The sequence below is a fragment of the Natator depressus genome, chromosome 6 (assembly GCF_965152275.1).
Source record: "Natator depressus isolate rNatDep1 chromosome 6, rNatDep2.hap1, whole genome shotgun sequence".
Taxonomy (NCBI): domain Eukaryota; kingdom Metazoa; phylum Chordata; order Testudines; family Cheloniidae; genus Natator; species Natator depressus.
Window position 1 is genome coordinate 11351096 of NC_134239.1, and position 18323 is coordinate 11369418.

Below are 18323 nucleotides of genomic sequence, written 5' to 3' on the forward strand. Positions count from 1 at the left end.
TCTGAGGGGTGCGGGAAATACATTTCTATATTGTAGTTTAAATGAATTATTACTCAAAGTTCTCTGTTAAAAGGTCTAGTAACGAATCTATTTGTGAAAAATCACTTTCTCAATCTTTTTTTGTTTGTATTGTTACGAACATAGATGCTGATAGGTGGCTTGAAATAAATTATCAAAATAATTGAAACTACTGTGATTATTGTGAGGGGTTGGTATCACAGAACCCCCTTTGGGGCTGCCACCTGATGTGCCAAGACTACTTCTGCCCCTGCTTTCTCCGCCAGCTTAGGATGTCAGCATCCTGTCTTACTGAGCCAGACGCGCCAGTCTGCGCCAGCACAGACCCAGGGCCTGAAACATGTGCCTCAATGGCTTAAATCATCCCAGCGAGGCTTAAATGAAAGCCAGTTGAGAAGTGTTCCTGCCTTTGACACTCAGATACCCAACTCCCAATGGGGTCCAAACCCCAAATGAATCCATTTTACCCTGTATAAAGCTTAAACAGGGTAAACTCATAGATTGTTCGCCCTCTATAACACTGATAGAGAGCTATGCACAGCTGTTTGCCCCCTCTTCCCCCAGGTACTAAGACGTACTGCAGGTTAATTAAGAAGTAAAAAGTGATTTTAATAAGTACAGAAAGTAGGATTTAAGTGGTTCCAAGTAGTAACCGACAGAACAAAGTGACTTACCAAATAAAATAAAACAAAACATGCAAATCCATCTCTAATACAGTGATAAAAACTGAATATAGATAAAAACCCTACCAGTAAGCTTCCTTGTACAGACTGGACTCCTTCTAGCCTGGGTCTAGCAGTCACTCACACCCCCTATAGTTATTGTCCCTTGTTCCAGTTTCTTTCAGGTATCCTTGGGGGTGGAGAGACTCTCTCTTTAGCCAGCTGAAGACAAAATGGAGGGGTCTCCCAGGGGTTTAAATAGACTTTCTCTTGTGGGTGGACACCCTCCCTCTCTCCCCCTGTGTAGAATCCAGCTCCAAGATGGAGTTTTGGAGTCACATGGGCAATGTTAGAGAGCTTATTTCTTCACTCTCCCACTTCCCTGGTTCTTCTTGCATGAACAGAGAGCAACAATACCCGAAGTCCGAAGGTGCAAACAATTAGATGTTTATTGGGGTGAACTTCCAGCAAGCTTAAATCTAAGTTCCTTTTTCCTTATTTTCGAATCCCAACTTACTTCCTGTTTGCCCCTAATTTATATAGTAATATTCTTAGCTATACCTTAACCAATCATTCTACTGAAATTTAACTAACCAATCCTAACACATTGTAACATGATTAGCTAACCAATTATATCCCACCACCTTAATTAGTTTACACCCAGCAAAATTAATTATACAGTAGACAGAAACAATCACAGAACCAGACAGAGACCATGCCAATAAACAATAGCAAAGTGGGAACTATAATGACAAAACAATACAGAAGTGAGGATTTCACAACTACATCTATAAAGACATAAGAGTTTCCCAGCTGTGTCTATTGGTAAGTGAGTTCTTACCAGACAGAAAACTAACCACCTAAATTTCCTTTTACATCTTCTAGGCACTTTCCTTTCTCTGATAGACACTATCAAGACAGGATTGTATTCCTAACAGCCCAATAGCACCTTATTTCAATGTGACCAGTCGCTTCCCAGCTTATGGCTGCCTCTGTCACTTAGCCAAAGGCCTTTGCCTAAGAACAGGGCCTCAGACTGTCACAGTAAGAGAAGGACCTTACACTGGCAGACAGTGATTTTGATTCTTTCTTTCTTTTATGCCTCTACAACTAGCCAAGTGATAAGAATACACCTTAATTCTTAAAGTACAGGCCTTTGCAGACAGGCCTGAATATCTATATCCTAACAGGCAAGTCACATGTCCCTGCAAGACTGAGTTCCTTAGCAGTCACACCACATTCCTGGGAAAGCTCAGAAGTGGATTGGCGTCTCCCAAATCACTGTTGGCTTAAGTGGTTCTTGATTGGGCACTTACTGGGATTAGACTTCTCTCAGAAAACTGACAAAATACTTTTACCAAGGCTACCCGGAAATCAAGCATGTACACAGCCAATATTCATAACTTCAACTACAAAAATGACACATGCATATAAATAGGAGGAATAGATTCAATAGATCATAACCTTTACAGAGATATGATACATGGCACATGTACCATAAAACACATTCCAGTTATGTCATATAGACATTTACAAGCATATCCCCATAAAGCCTTATGGGGTGCCCTGTCACAATTATATTATGTTATTTTGACAAATAAAATATGCAGAATTTTAAAATATGGGGTGCAGAATTTTTTTTTGACATAGAATTCCCCAAGGAGTAATGCAAAACTCTCTGTCTGCACCCGCCAGTCACACAGTTCATCAGGCCTCACGGTCAGTCAAGCCTTAGTACATTTGGGCTGGTTTATCTTAAAGATTTACACTTCACATTGGCTTCTGAATGCAGCAGCTTCTTTAATAGCAAAGAAACACCAGGTTAGACAGACTTTTGTTACACATTAGGTACATAGTTCTGCATCGCATTTCTATTTAAAGTAGACGGCATGAGCAGTTCCTGAGTCTTCTTTCAATCTCACGCACTGAGCTGTCCTGCCCCTCAGCTCAATCCATGCTGAGACAGGACTGCAAATCCCTCCCTGTAGATGTCACCCAAGAGTCACCTGCTGGCTGAAACGGAGGTAGCTGTGGGGGAAAGTCCCTGACTCAGTCCCATCTAGATGGAGGAGGGGTAGGGAAGGATTGTCCTGGCTGCTGCACAGCTATATGTGTTGGGGGGAGTTTGATAGAGATAGACCTGGCTGGATCCCTCCTAGACGGATCTCCTTTCCTAATGGAGAAGGCTGTGACCATCTACTCTAAAATCCCCCCACCTGGCTGCTCTTCCCCACACTGCTCAGTTAAGTCCCATTCCCTGCCCCACACAGTCTCTGCTGGGCATGATGGGGACAGAACCACTCCCTGGTCTGATTCTGCTGGCACTGTGACAGGCCTGCCAGCAGCCCGTCGGGCCCTGGTGGTGGCAGAGGGGTATTAGGGAGTCAACTGGGGACAGGTGAGCAAAGCATTTGCCACAGTCAGCACACCTGTAGAGCCGCTCCCCACTGTAAATGCACTGGTGTATTCTCAGGTATTAGCTCTGTGCAAAGCTCTTTCTGCAGACAGTGCACTGGAATGGCCATTCCCCGGTGTGTGCACTGATGTATTCAGAGATCTGAGCTGTGTGCAAAGCCCTTTCCGCAGTCAGTCCAGCACTACAGCTGCTCCCCGGTGCGTGTGGGTCAGCTTGTTGGCACTGCTGAACTTCTTACCTCAGTTGGCACAGCGGTAGAGCTGCTCCTCGGTGTGTGTGTGCGAAGATGTTTGGTCAGCGTACTGGCATTGCTGAAGCTTTTCTTGCAAACATCACAGTGGTAGGGCCGCTCCCCTGTGTGCGTGCGCTGGTGTGTTTTCAGGGTCGAGCTCTTTGCAAAACTCTTGCCGCAGTCGTTGCAGCAGTACGGCCGCTCCCTTGTGTGTGTGCGCTGGTGTGTTCTCAGGTTTGAGTTATGGGCAAAGCCCTTGCCGCAGTCAGTGCAGTGGAGCGGCCACTCCCCGGTGTGCGTGCGCTGGTGTCTTCTCAGGTTTGCGCTCTCTGCAAAGCTCTTGCCACAGTCAGCGCAGTGGTGTGGCCGCTCCCCGGTGTGCCTGCGCTGGTGTATTCTCAGGTGTGAGTTCTGTGCAAAACACTTACCGCAGTCGGTGCAGCGGTGCAGCCACTTCCGGGTATCTATGCCCTGGTGCCTTCTCAGGGTTGAGATCCGATGAAAGCCCTTGCCGCAGTCAGCACAGTGGTGCGGCCGCTCCCCAGTGTGCGTGCGCTGGTGTGCTCTCAGGTGTGAGCTCTCCGCAAAGCTCTTGCCGCAGTCGGTGCAGCGATATGGCCGCTCCCCAGTGTGCGTGCGCTGGTGTCTTCTCAGCTTTGAGCTTGTTGAAAAGCCCTTGCCACAGTCGGTGCAGCGATACAGCCGCTCCCCGGTGTGCGTGCGCTGGTGATTTCTCAAGCTTGAGCTCGCTGCAAAGCTCTTGCCGCAGTCAGTGCAGCAGTGCAGCCGCTCCCCGGTGTGTGTGAGCTGGTGCATTCTCAAGCTTGAGTTCTGGGCAAAACCCTTGCCGCAGTCAGTACAGCTGAATGGCAGTTCCCCAGTGTGCGTGCGCCGGTGTCTTTTCAGGTACGAAAATTGTGCAAAGCCCTTTCCGCAGTCAGCACAGTGGTGCGGCCGCTCTCGAGTGTGTGCGCGCTGGTGTGTTCTGAGGTGTGAGCTCTCTGCAAAGCTCTTGCCGCAGTCAGTGCAGCGATATGGCCGCTCCCCAGTGTGTGCGCGCTGGTGTGTTCTCAGGGCTGAGCTCTTTGCAAAACTCTTGCCACAGTCAGCACAACAATACGGCCGCTCTCCGGTGTGTGCGCGCTGGTGTATTTTCAGGATCGAGGACCATCTGAATCTTCTGCCGCAGTCAGCACAGCAATACGGCTGCTCCCCGGTGGGCACGCACCGGTGCTGCGTCAGTGCGGAGGGGTTGCTGAACCTCTTGCCGCAGTCGATACAGCGATGGGGACACCGGCCCATGGGGAGTCTCTGGTGTGTAGCCAGGTCCGGTCTCTGCCTGAGTCTGCCCCGGGGATGGACTGTGTCCTGTGCATGGATCCCTCTGTGGGCTGTGGGATTCTGCGTTCCTGCCGTGCTCTCTCCACATTCAGACTGTGTCCTCGTTCCTCCCAGGATCCTGAGCCCTGCTGGAGAGAGCAGAGGGAATCCCGGTGTTAGCTCACGGTTAGGGCTGCAGGTATGTCAAGGACAGGAAAATGTCACGGATGGAGCAATTTCCCCATTTCTGACTGTTTTTGGGACGGGCTCCTCACCCTGCAATGACCACTCCTGTCCCACAGGGATGCACCCAACACCTTGCTGCGGGCACTGAGACCTGGCCTGCGGGGTTACAGCGCTACTCAGATTTGCCCCCACCCCCTTGTCACGATGGTCGGGGAGGCAGGTCAAATTTCAGTGACTGGCCTTGGCATCTGTCATAAATATAAAGGGAAGGGTAAACCCCTTTAAAATCCCTCCTGGCCAGAGGAAATCTCCTCTCACCTGTAAAGGGTTAAGAAGCTAAAGGTAACCTCGCTGGCACCTGACCAAAATGACCAATGAGGAGACAAGATACTTTCAAAAGCTGGGAGGAGGGAGAGAAACAAAGGGGTATGTGTGTCTGTCTATATTTTGTCTTTGCCGGGGATAGACCAGGAATGAAGCCTTAGAACTTTTACTAAGTAATCTAGCTAGGTACGTGTTAGATTATGATTTCTTTAAATGGCTGAGAAAAGAATTGTGCTGAATAGAATAACTATTTCTGTCTGTGTATCTTTTTTGTAACTTAAGGTTTTTTGCCTAGAGGGGTTCTCTATGTTTTGAATCTAATTACCCTGTAAGGTATTTACCATCCTGATTTTACAGGGGGGATTTTTTTTTTATTTCTATTTACTTCTATTTCTATTAAAAGTCTTTTTGTAAGAAAACTGAATGCTTTTTCATTGTTCTCAGATCCAAGGGTTTGGGTCTGTGGTCACCTATGCAAATTGGTGAGGCTTTTTATCCAACATTTCCCTGGAAAGGGGGGGGGTGCAAGTGTTGGGAGGATTGTTCATTGTTCTTAAGATCCAAGGGTCTGGGTCTGTAGTCACCTAGGCAAATTGGTGAGGCTTTTTACCAAACCTTGTCCAGGAAGTGGGGTGCAAGGTTTTGGGAAGTATTTTGGGGGGAAAGACGTTTCCAAACAGCTCTTCCCCAGTAACCAGTATTTGTTTGGTGGTAGCGGCCAATCCAAGGACAAAAAGGGTGGAATATTTTGTACCTTGGGGAAGTTTTGACCTAAGCTGGTAAAGATAAGCTTAGGAGGTTTTTCATGCAGGTCCCCACATCTGTACCCTAGAGTTCAGAGTGGGGGAGGGACCTTGACACGGCGGCATAGTGGTGGGATTAACCTGAAATCATTTTGAGATCCAGTTGAGATTTTTTTGAACTAGAAATACAGATTTTAAAAAAGGAGATTTTTTTTTTCTTTCCTTTGGAAAGGAAGTCCAGAAGCAGCTGAAACTGAAAGCAGCTTGTTTTTTTCTCTGCTTTGTGGCCAAGCAGAGACAAAAGGGGATTATCTTTGTGAATTGCAGGTTTTCTTTGCCTGGAGGCAGGGTACTTAACTCCTGCAGGGAAATTCACAGTCTTCCAACCCAGAGTTTTTTTTTTTTCCCTAAAAGTAAATAGAAGGGGGGGTGTTCTACCCATTTGCCTGGAGACAAAAGTGGCGGGGTTTTTTTTTTGGATTTTGAGTTTTTACAAGGAGCACAAGTTTAAAAAGAAAAAAGAAAAGGAGTACTTGTGGCACCTTAGAGACTAACCAGTTTATTTGAGCATGAGCTTTCGTGAGCTACAGCTCACTTCATCGGATGCATAGCATATCGTGGAAACTGCAGAAGACATTATATACACACAGAGACCATGAAACAAAACTTCCTCCCACCCCACCCCACTCTCCTGCTGGTCTCTGTGTGTATATAATGTCTTCTGCAGTTTCCACGATATGCTATGCATCCGATGAAGTGAGCTGTAGCTCACGAAAGCTCATGCTCAAATAAACTGGTTAGTCTCTAAGGTGCCACAAGTACTCCTTTTCTTTTTACGAATACAGACTAACACGGCTGTTATTCTGAAGTTTAAAAAGGAAACTTGTTTTTTCTTTGGGCTGGGTAAACAGGTTTCCAAGTAGTTGGAAGTTTTTTGCTTTGATTTGGGCCCAGAGCAGAGACAAGGGAATTGTCTTTTTCTGTAGGCTGACAATCACTATCAGAGAATAGGTATTCTATTCCAGCACAGCAAAATTTTACAGCCAAGTTTTGTTTGTTTATTTCTAAACTTTGGGTGTAAAGTTAGTTAAAAACAGAGAGGTTAGAATGACCAAATCCGCGGCTCGACTACAGCTGGAATTAGCCAGATTTCAGGCTGAGGAAAGACAAAGGGAACATGAAAGACAGATAGAACTCATGCGGCTGAAGAAGGAGGAGAAGGAACAAGAAAGGGAGGCAGCGAAAGAGGCAGCAAAAGAGGCAGAACACCACCAAGCGGCTGCTCACAGGAGAGCTATGGAAGCAAGGGACAAAGAACTGGAGGAGAAGGAAAAAGAGAGGAAGTATGTGGAGGAGATAGAGAAGATAAAGGCTCAGCAGAATATCCCAACAAACCCTAGCAATCCTTCTCCAAGTACCACTTCCCATCCCAGAAAGTTCCCCACCTACAAGGCAGGCGATGATACTGAGGCCTTCCTAGAAAACTTCGAAAGGGCCTGCCTTGGGTACAACATCTCTACTGACCAATACATGGTAGAGCTGAGGCCACAGCTCAGTGGACCCTTAGCTGAGGTGGCAGCTGAAATGCCTAAAGAACACATGAACAAGTATGAACTGTTTAAATCCAAGGCAAGAGTCAGAATGGGGATAACACCCGAGCAGTCTCGTCGGAGGTTCAGAGCCCTAAGGTGGAAACCAGACGTGTCATTTACCCGACATGCCTACCACATTGTGAAACATTGGGATGCCTGGATATCCGGAGCAAGTGTTGAATCTCCAGTAAATTTGCCCTTCCTAATGCAAATGGAACAATTCTTAGAGGGTGTTCCTGAAGAAATAGAAAGGTACATCCTAGATGGGAAGCCCAAAACTGTAATCGAGGCAGGAGAGATTGGAGCCAGATGGGTGGAGGTGGCAGAGAAGAAAAAAACTGGTCGCAGTTGGAGCGGAGACCAGAAGGGACAACCCCAGGCCACACCCTATTTCCGGGGGCCGCCCAAAGCCCCACCTATCTCCCAAAGAACCCTCCAGACCCCTTATCGTCCCACCACCCCGTTCTCCAGCAACCCTCCTCGCCCCAGTGACCCGTCAGCTGGACGATGTTTTAAATGTAACGAGCTGGGGCATGTAAAGGCCAACTGCCCCAAGAACCCCAACAGATTACAGTTCATTGCACCAGAACCACACCAGAGGTCCGCAGGCCCAGATACCTCCCAGATACCCTTGGAGCGGAGGGAAACTGTGAGTGTGGGCGGGAAGAAGGTCACCGCGTGGAGGGACACCGGAGCACAAGTGTCAGCTATCCATGCTTCCTTAGTGGACCCCAAGTTAATCAACCCAGAGATCCAAGTGACAATTCAACCCTTCAAGTCCAACTCTTTCGATTTGCCTACAGCCAAGTTGCCTGTCCAGTACAAGGGCTGGTCAGGAACGTGGACTTTTGCAGTCTATGATGATTATCCCATCCCCATGCTGTTGGGGGAAGACTTGGCCAATCATGTGAAGCAGGCCAAGAGGGTGGGAACGGTCACCCGCAGCCAGGCTAAACAAGCCGTGAGGCCTAGCTCTGTTCCGGAAACTTCTATCAGGACCCGGTCAGAGGTGATGGACCCGGACCCCAGACCAATGTCTGCAACAGCAGTAGTGGATCCAGTCCCAGAGACCCAGACGGAACCAGTCCCAGAACCGGAACCAGCCGAACAACCAACACCAGACCCATTGCCAGCACTGAATCCAGATCTTGCAACCTCAACACCAGAGGGCCCCACCGACCCTGAACTGGCAGCAGCCGATAACCCGACACAAGAGGCTCAGCCGGAGCCTGAATCCCAACATAGTGCACCAGCGGAGAGCGGTTCACAGTCAACAGAAACAGCTCCATCCCCTATATCGCTTCCAGAGGGACCAAGCCTAGGTCCACAATCCAATGAGGAACTGATGTCTCCAGCATCAAGGGAACAGTTCCAGACCGAACAGGAAGCAGATGAAAGCCTCCAGAGAGCTTGGACGGCGGCACGGAGCAACCCACCGCCTCTCAGCTCTTCTAATCGATCCAGGTTTGTTGTAGAAAGAGGACTTTTATACAAGGAAACTCTTTCTGGTGGACACCAGGAAGACTGGCATCCTCAGAGACAGTTGGTAGTTCCAACTAAATACCGGGCCAAGCTCTTGAGCTTAGCCCATGATCACCCTAGTGGCCATGCTGGGGTGAACAGGACCAAAGACCGTTTGGGGGGGTCATTCCACTGGGAGGGAATGGGCAAGGATGTTTCTACCTATGTCCAGTCTTGTGAGGTGTGCCAAAGAGTGGGAAAGCCCCAAGACCAGGTCAAAGCCCCTCTCCAGCCACTCCCCATCATTGAAGTTCCATTTCAGCGAGTAGCTGTGGATATTCTGGGTCCTTTTCCGAAAAAGACACCCAGAGGAAAGCAGTACATACTGACTTTCATGGATTTTGCCACCCGATGGCCGGAAGCAGTAGCTCTAAGCAACACCAGGGCTAAAAGTGTGTGCCAGGCACTAGCAGACATTTTTGCCAGGGTAGGTTGGCCCTCCAACATCCTCACAGATGCAGGGACTAATTTCCTGGCAGGAACTATGGAAAACCTTTGGGAAGCTCATGGGGTAAATCACTTGGTTGCCACTCCTTACCACCATCAAACAAATGGCATGGTGGAGAAGTTTAATGGAACTTTGGGGGCCATGATACGTAAATTCGTAAATGAGCACTCCAATGATTGGGACGTAGTGTTGTAGCAGTTGCTCTTTGCCTACAGAGCTGTACCACACCCCAGTTTAGGGTTTTCCCCATTTGAACTTGTATATGGCCGTGAGGTTAAGGGGCCATTGCAGTTGGTGAAGCAGCAATGGGAGGGATTTACACCTTCTCCAGGAACTAACATTCTGGACTTTGTAACCAACCTACAAAACACCCTCCGAACCTCTTTAGCCCTTGCTAAAGAAAACTTACAGGATGCTCAAAAAGAGCAAAAAGCCTGGTATGATAAACATGCCAGAGAGCGTTCCTTCAAAGTAGGAGACCAGGTCATGGTCTTAAAGGCGCTCCAGGCCCATAAAATGGAAGCATCGTGGGAAGGGCCATTCACGGTCCAGGAGCGCCTGGGAGCTGTTAATTATCTCATAGCATTCCCCACCTCCAACCGAAAGCCTACGGTGTACCATATTAATTCTCTAAAGCCCTTTTATTCCAGAGAATTAAAGGTTTGTCAGTTTACAGCCCAGGGAGGAGACGACGCTGAGTGGCCTGAAGGTGTCTACTACGAAGGGAAAAGTGCTGGTGGTGTGGAAGAGGTGAACCTCTCCATGACCCTTGGGCGTGTGCAGCGACAGCAGATCCAGGAGCTGTGCACTAGCTACGCGCCAACGTTCTCAGCCACCCCAGGACTGACTGAACGGGCATACCACTCCATTGACACAGGTAATGCTCGCCCAATTAGAGTTCAACCTTACCGAGTGTCTCCTCAAGCTAAAACTGCTATAGAACGGGAGATCCGGGATATGTTACAGATAGGGGTAATCCGCCCCTCTGAAAGTGCATGGGCATCTCCAGTGGTTCTAGTTCCCAAACCAGATGGGGAAATACGTTTTTGCGTGGACTACCGTAAGCTAAATGCTGTAACTCGCCCAGACAACTATCCAATGCCACGCACAGATGAACTATTAGAGAAACTGGGACGGGCCCAGTTCATCTCTACCTTGGACTTAACCAAGGGGTACTGGCAGGTACCGCTAGATGAGTCTGCCAAGGAAAGGTCAGCCTTCACCACACATCTCGGGCTGTATGTATTTAATGTACTCCCTTTCGGGCTGCGAAATGCACCCGCCACCTTCCAAAGACTTGTAGATGGTCTCCTAGCGGGATTAGGAGAATATGCAGTCGCCTACCTCGACGGTGTGGCCATATTTTCGGATTCCTGGGCAGACCACCTGGAACATCTACAAAAAGTCCTTGAGCGCATAAGGGAGGCAGGACTAACTGTTAAGGCTAAGAAGTGTCAAATAGGCCTAAACAGAGTGACTTACCTTGGACACCAGGTGGGTCAAGGAACTATCAGCCCCCTACAGGCCAAAGTGGATGCTATCCAAAAGTGGCCTGTCCCAAAGTCAAAGAAACAGGTTCAATCCTTCTTAGGCTTGGCCGGTTATTACAGACGATTTGTACCGCACTACAGCCAAATCGCCGCCCCACTGACAGACCTAACCAAAAAGAAACAGCCAAATGCTGTTCAGTGGACCGAAAAGTGTCAGAAGGCCTTTAACAAGCTTAAAGCGACACTCATGTCTGACCCTGTACTAAGGGCCCCAGACTTTGACAAACTGTTCCTAGTAACCACAGATGCATCCGAGCGTGGTGTGGGAGCAGTTTTAATGCAGAAAGGACCTGATCAAGAATTCCACCCTGTAGTGTTTCTCAGCAAAAAACTGTCTGAGAGGGAAAGCAACTGGTCAATCACTGAAAAAGAATGTTACGCCATTGTCTACGCTCTGGAAAAGCTACGCCCATATGTTTGGGGACGGCGTTTCCACCTGCAAACCGACCATGCTGCACTGAAGTGGCTTCACACCGTCAAAGAAACTAACAAAAAACTTCTTCGGTGGAGTTTAGCTCTCCAAGATTTTGATTTCGACATCCAACACATCTCAGGAGCTTCTAACAAAGTGGCTGATGCACTCTCACGTGAAAGTTTCCCAGAATCAACTGGTTAAAATCGTCCTTGAGATGTGGAAAATATTGTTAGTCTTTATGTACTTGGTAGTATATTTAGAGATGCATGTGTCTTATTAACTCTGTTTTTCCTAGAGCTCCAGGAAGAAATCCCAGCCAGTGTTTCACCCTAGCTGAGATTTGGGGGGCGTGTCATAAATATAAAGGGAAGGGTAAACCCCTTTAAAATCCCTCCTGGCCAGAGGAAATCTCCTCTCACCTGTAAAGGGTTAAGAAGCTAAAGGTAACCTCGCTGGCACCTGACCAAAATGACCAATGAGGAGACAAGATACTTTCAAAAGCTGGGAGGAGGGAGAGAAACAAAGGGGTATGTGTGTCTGTCTATATTTTGTCTTTGCCGGGGATAGACCAGGAATGAAGCCTTAGAACTTTTACTAAGTAATCTAGCTAGGTACGTGTTAGATTATGATTTCTTTAAATGGCTGAGAAAAGAATTGTGCTGAATAGAATAACTATTTCTGTCTGTGTATCTTTTTTGTAACTTAAGGTTTTTTGCCTAGAGGGGTTCTCTATGTTTTGAATCTAATTACCCTGTAAGGTATTTACCATCCTGATTTTACAGGGGGGATTTTTTTTTTTTATTTCTATTTACTTCTATTTCTATTAAAAGTCTTTTTGTAAGAAAACTGAATGCTTTTTCATTGTTCTCAGATCCAAGGGTTTGGGTCTGTGGTCACCTATGCAAATTGGTGAGGCTTTTTATCCAACATTTCCCTGGAAAGGGGGGGGGGTGCAAGTGTTGGGAGGATTGTTCATTGTTCTTAAGATCCAAGGGTCTGGGTCTGTAGTCACCTAGGCAAATTGGTGAGGCTTTTTACCAAACCTTGTCCAGGAAGTGGGGTGCAAGGTTTTGGGAAGAATTTTGGGGGGAAAGACGTTTCCAAACAGCTCTTCCCCAGTAACCAGTATTTGTTTGGTGGTAGCGGCCAATCCAAGGACAAAAAGGGTGGAATATTTTGTACCTTGGGGAAGTTTTGACCTAAGCTGGTAAAGATAAGCTTAGGAGGTTTTTCATGCAGGTCCCCACATCTGTACCCTAGAGTTCAGAGTGGGGGAGGAACCTTGACAGCATCCATATATTCTCTACCCCACACCAACCCCTCTGCACCAGGCTGGGGTTAAGGTTGCAGTGCTGGAAGAAGGGTGCTTCTTTGGGCAGCAAGTTCCCCCTGGGCAGGGCGAGGAGGAGGGTAGGTGTTGTAAATTGGAGGGGGAGGGGGTAGTACACCCAGCCAGTCAGTTACCTATAAAAATCCTTAGTAGCTGTTCTCTTTGCTTTACCTGTAAAGGGTTAAGAAGTCTCACTGCCATGCTTAGGTAAGAGGAAAGGAGAGTGGACCTGGCCAAAAGAGCCAAAGGGAAGGCTAGAACTTTTTAAAATAGAGAAAAAACTTCCCCTTTGTCTCTCTGTTGTTCTCTTGGCTGGAGAGACAGGGCAGCAGCTATGCTGTAAGAAGCTTGGGACCCATAGGCGCCAACTTCTGCTGGCCCCGGTGGGTCCTTGACCCACTTTTGGCCCTGCCCTGACTCCACCCCTGCCCTGCCCACCCCCATTCCAACCCCTTCCCACAAAGTCCCCGCCCCGGCCCCACCTCTTCCCCTGAGTGCGACATATTCCCGCTCCTCCCCACTCCATCCCAGAGCTCGTTACCCACCAAAACAGCTGTTTTGCAGTGGCAAACACTGGGAGGAGAAGCGGGGACACGGTGAGCTCAGGGGAGGGGAGCTTGGCTGCCGGTGGGTGCAGAGCACCCCCCAATTTTTCCCCGCAGGTGCTCCAGCCCCAGAGCACACACAGAATCAACGCCTATGTTGGGGCCAGGTATGAAAATCATCAATAGCCATACCGAAACCGTCTCATTTGGAACTACAGCTACGTAAGTAGAACAGGAATGTTTAGACAGACGCGATCAGGTTTCTCTCTTTACTTTGGGCTTGTGGATTTGACTGTGCTAACACAGGTGCTTTCGTTTTGTTTTTGTAACCGCTAAGCTGGATCCCAAGAAAGCCATTCCTGATGTTTAACCCTTGCAGTAGCTTTTTTTCATATCTATATCTAACAGCAGCCTAAGTTTCCAAATGTTGTCTTGCCTTTTTTTTTCCCCAATAAAATGTACCTTTTTTTTTAAAGAACAGGATGGGATTTCTGTGTCTTAAGAGGTCCGTGCACACGTTTCTCTATTAGCTGGTGGCAACAGATGATTTCTTTTTCTGTTCCTTTTCTCAGTTCTTCCCCATAGCGAGGCTGAAACAGTCTGGGGGTGCCCCACAGGAAGGAATTCCCAAGTGCGCCGTCCTGGGCTCTCAGAGGGGTTCTGCACTTGGGGGGGTGACAGCATTTACCAAGCCAAGACCAGGAGAATCTCTAACCTTGGGAGTTTAATACAAGCCTGGAGTGGCAAGTATTAAGGTTTAAAGTCCTTCCAGGCCCCCACCTTCTGCACTCAAAGTGCCAGAGCAGGGAATGAGCCTTGACAGCAAGGTTTATTAAAAATCTGGAGCAGTCACAGTAAATTTACAGACCTGTGATTTTACTAAATTTACTGTAACTGCTCCATAATTTCTGATACAAAACGCTCTAACAAATCTGCAGCCTGACTCAGGGTGGTTCTACCCTATAGTGTTTGTGCAGCATCTAGCGCCTGCTCCCACAGGGGCTATGCATGTCTTGGGTCTTGGCTTAAGCTTCAGTTGTAGCCTGCCCAGGATACAGGCAGCGCCTGGCACAACAGGACCCTGGTTTTGTTTTCAAACTGATTTTGTCTTTATTGCAATCAGAGGGGTTTATTTATGTGGTATTGGTTCTTCACTTTCTCCTGTTTTGTAGGATGAGGCCTGTTCCTCAGTATTTTTGCTGTTATAATTATATTGGTTTGAAACTAGTTTAGTTGAGGGGCTACAATCCCTTCATGTGGGTGCAGTGAGACCAGTTTAAAGCTGCTTAGAACAATGTAGCTCCCCCACAGGAATAAGCGAGTCCTTTTCTAGGAATTCCTTTTGAAGAAATCATTTACTCTCGGCCTGAGGTTTCAGTCTTTGTACAAAACTAAAACTAAACTAAAATCCTCAAGAAGATGAGGGTTTTGGGGGTGTCTGTGTGTGAAGGATTTGAGGGGATGACCAGTCACTCAGGGTTTGTGTGATGTAACCTGGAAAACATGTCCGTATTGTGTCACAACCCGCTCCCTGGCACTGCTGAGCTGGAAGGGGTGAATGGCTGCCACCCAGCCTTTGGTCTACAGACAGTCACAGACACGATAGGGCTGAGGGCTGTGCTAAGCATTGACACTGAAGCAATGTAAGTGACAAAGGTTTCATGCCACAAAGAGCAAGAGGAGAGGGGATGGGCCAAAGGTCATACCACCACCCTCTCTCTCACAGCCAGCCCATACACCAGGGTACTCCAAGTCATGGCCCGCAGGACAATTTAATCTGGCCCCTAAATGTGTCCACTCCCCCCACAGCAGCCGCCTGGCCCGCGGGGCAGTTTTAGAGCATTACAGCGAAGTGCTGCAGGTGCTAGAGATCTGTTCTACACAATGGCGCCTCTGCATGGCGTCACCTTACACTAGTCGTATGTGACTGACCCTGCCCGGCGTCATTCCCAGCTTTCTCCTTGCTCGCTGGGGCAGGTTTCTCCAGTCTGAGAGGTCACATGCGAAGTGAAGTGGCAGAGAAGGGGTGGGGTGGGAACCTGGAGAGGACAGCGTTTTCTCTGCCAAGGGCCAGTGACTCTGGGATGCTCTTGCAGGGGGCAGAGCCATGAAAAGCCATTTGAAAAATCTCTAGGGCGCCCCTTACCTTGGTATGATTTTCTGAGGTGTGGGAAGCCTAGAAGGTGTTGTGGTCTATGGCTGGACAGGTTTGTCTTTCTACCCAGGTGCTTGTTTCCTCCCCAGCAGCCTGCTCACACAGTCTCTATTCTTCTTTCCCCTCCTCCTCCCCACCAGTCTACGTACCCCATCTCCTCAGAGTGAGGGCAGGGAGACAGGGCTCAGGAGAGCTTTCAATGAATGTCTGACTATAGACTGATTACACACACACACACACTCACTCACTGGCTCTTTCACACTCACCTCCGAACACATAGTTGCAATATTGTTGTTACTTCTTGCTACTTCCTATAATGCACATATATTCTCTGAAATTTTATTCTTCCTAAATGTGTTACTTTAGTGTTTTGACTGGTCTATGCATTTCATGATTTTTATTTCTCTTGCACTTAAATTTAATTAAATTTAATTAGTAAGTTCCAAAATACCTAAGGTCTCCTGGCTGGGGTAAATATCCCTATGGTAACTTTTAAAAAAAGTATATGTAGATTTTTTTGTGTCTACTGGTGGTACACATAACTCGATGTACATAACAAAATGTATTCTGCAGATGGATGGAAAAAATGAGAGGGACCATTGCTCACAGCCCCAGTGCCCTTTCCATTAAACAGCTGGGGTAGCCGAGACATGGTGGAGCTGCAGCGACTCTTCAAAAAAGAGTCATACAAGAAATGAAAAGCAGGTTAAATTTCAAAAATGAGTATTAAAAAACACCACAAGCATCTAGGGAGAAAATGAGAAAGGCCAAGGCAAAAAACAAAACTAAACTAGCAATATAAAGGAAAAAAACAAAGCGTTTTATAAATACACGGAGAGGGAGAATCCATCGCGGGAGCTCTCCCAATGGTTTATTCCCCCTCCCAGATAAACACTGGCCCCTAATTCCCAGCTTCAATTTCTCTCTCTTCAGCTCCCAGCCAGTGAATCTCGCTCTGCCTTTGCCTTCTACATCAAGGAGACCTTCGCTAGCAGGTGTGTAAATCAGAAGGCACTGGATTATTATGACTCACCTGAGGAGGGGCTCTCAGGCCCAGAGTTTACCCTGGAGCCCTCAGCATCCCGGATCCAGAGCTCTGCCTCCCCTACCTCGATCCGGTGGATTAAGTCCGGTTTGGAACCTGAAGAGCCTGTTTTGGGGGAAAGTTTTATTACTAAAGTTTTGGGGACAGGGTCTCGTTTATGTTTGTGTGGCACCTGGCATGACATCTTGCATGCTGCTTCATGGGAAAGCACAAGAGTTTCCAAGCAGGAGAATAAAGAAATAAACCTTCCTTAGAGGAGATTCCTTCCCGTCTTCCGCCAGGCAAGTTCAGTTCATACTCTGAATCAGCAACGCCTACAACCCTTCTCACTTGGCAGTGGGGGCCGAGTTTAAATCCTTGCTGAAGTAACTCTAGATGTTCCACAGAAATATCCCTTTCTGCTAATACCTTGGCCTCTACGCGATCTTGTGGCCACTACGTTCCACAGGACAACTGTGTGACATGGATTTTCTTTTAACCCACACTTTGGAATAAGGCAACTTTGCTCATTGCCGACTTATAGCTGTTGAAACCTTTCAGGCATGTCATTAAGGCAAATCGGCCACAACGTGTCGTGGAAGGTGTGACCCGGTGTCACCGTTACACAGACATTCCAGTTCTTTTGCATTGTTCAGTTGTACAGTTGTTAAATTTACTATGTTCATTCTTTTGGGGAAGGTGGGGAGCTGTTGCAGCAGCAGTGTTTTCCCCCTGCCTTATTTGTCTGACTAGAGTCAGCTCCTGAGGCAGAGTTGCTGCCCTCAACCTCTGGCTGGGATTCCGGGAAGAGATGGTTGCTCATGGGCTCTTTGCTACCATCAGGGATGTGCCACGACTGAGGCAGGTAATTCAAATAAACCAGTTACACCAAGATTAGCCCCAGGCTCTGTAGCCCTGAGTTCTCCTCCAACAGCGAGCTGACCTGAAAGGGGCTGGCATTTGCCACCACTCAGTGACAGGGTGCCACATGGCAGCCAAAGGCTCGAGGGAACCCAAATGTTTTACAGATGTGAATAAATGAAGGGAAATTGGTCCTTACCCAAGGAAACGAGGGCCTGGTAATTCCTCAGCATCTGGTTCCGGTACAGATGCTTCTCTGGCTGGGACAAGAGCTCCCACTCCTCCCGGCTGAAATACAGAGCCACGTCCTCAAACGCCACCCGCAGCTGCTGGCACAAGCGTTACACACTCAGCACCCTCCGCTCCAGCCCCAGCCCGGGCTCTCAGCAGGGGACGCGGGTTCGAGGGCAGCGGCCCCCGGGGAACCCCCAGCCCAGCAGCTGTGACCCAGGGAGACCCCCCCGCACAGCCCCCCGGGGACTCGGGCCCTGCTGGCCGGGGACAGGAGTCGCCCTCGGCTCCCCACGGGGCTCTGGGGCGGGGCGCTGGGAAGGGCCCGAATCCCAGGGCAGGGACCAGGCTCCTCCCCCGGCCGGAGTCCCCGCCTCCGCCCCAGGCCTGTGCTCGGCCCCGCTCCCGGCCCCGGCTCGGCCGCCTCGGGGCTCCTCGGCCCGGCTCCGCGTGTCCGCCCGGCCCGGGGCCCCCAGCGCCGCTCCCCGGCCCCAGCGCTCCGGCTGCGGCAGCCCCCAGCCCCGGGGTCACTAGCGCGGGAGGGACCCGGCCCCAGCCCCCCTCGCCCCAGCCGGGACCAGCCAGTGCCCGGCCGGGGAGTCCCCGCCCCGCGTCCTACCTGCGCCGGCCCCGCTGCAGCCATCGCCGGGCTCGGCGCCGGGCTCGGCCCCGGCCCCGGCCCCGGCCCCGGCCGCTTCCTCCGCCCGGGCAGCGACTTCCCGCCCCGCGGCTGGTGCCTCCCCGGGGCCG

At 49.1% G+C, this 18323-nt stretch overlaps 1 protein-coding gene across 1 annotated transcript; it reads right to left on the reverse strand.

Moving 5' to 3' along the window:
- Nucleotides 1–688: 688 nt before the first annotated feature.
- Nucleotides 689–18216, reverse strand: LOC141989685 (uncharacterized). The gene is made up of 4 exons (XM_074956621.1): nucleotides 18193–18216; nucleotides 17542–17668; nucleotides 16491–16607; nucleotides 689–4797 (listed from the first exon to the last, which is right to left on the reverse strand). Exons 1-4 carry the CDS (start codon nucleotides 18214–18216, stop codon nucleotides 3305–3307), a joined length of 1761 nt encoding a protein of 586 aa, XP_074812722.1. The 3' UTR covers nucleotides 689–3304.
- Between the last annotated feature and the right edge of the window lie 107 nt (nucleotides 18217–18323).

What these genes read in the sequence shown, in the direction of transcription:
- LOC141989685 (XM_074956621.1), bottom strand. Translation starts at nt 18,216, where the DNA reads ATGGCTGCAGCGGGGCCGGCGCAG. An exon ending in CTGCAGCGGGGCCGGCGCAG is followed by an intron (nt 17,669 to 18,192) that starts GTAGGACGCGGG and finishes TTGTGCCAGCAG; the next exon opens with CTGCGGGTGGCGTTTGAGGA. An exon ending in GCCTGAGAGCCCCTCCTCAG is followed by an intron (nt 4,798 to 16,490) that starts GTGAGTCATAAT and finishes TGCTCTCTCCAG; the next exon opens with CAGGGCTCAGGATCCTGGGA.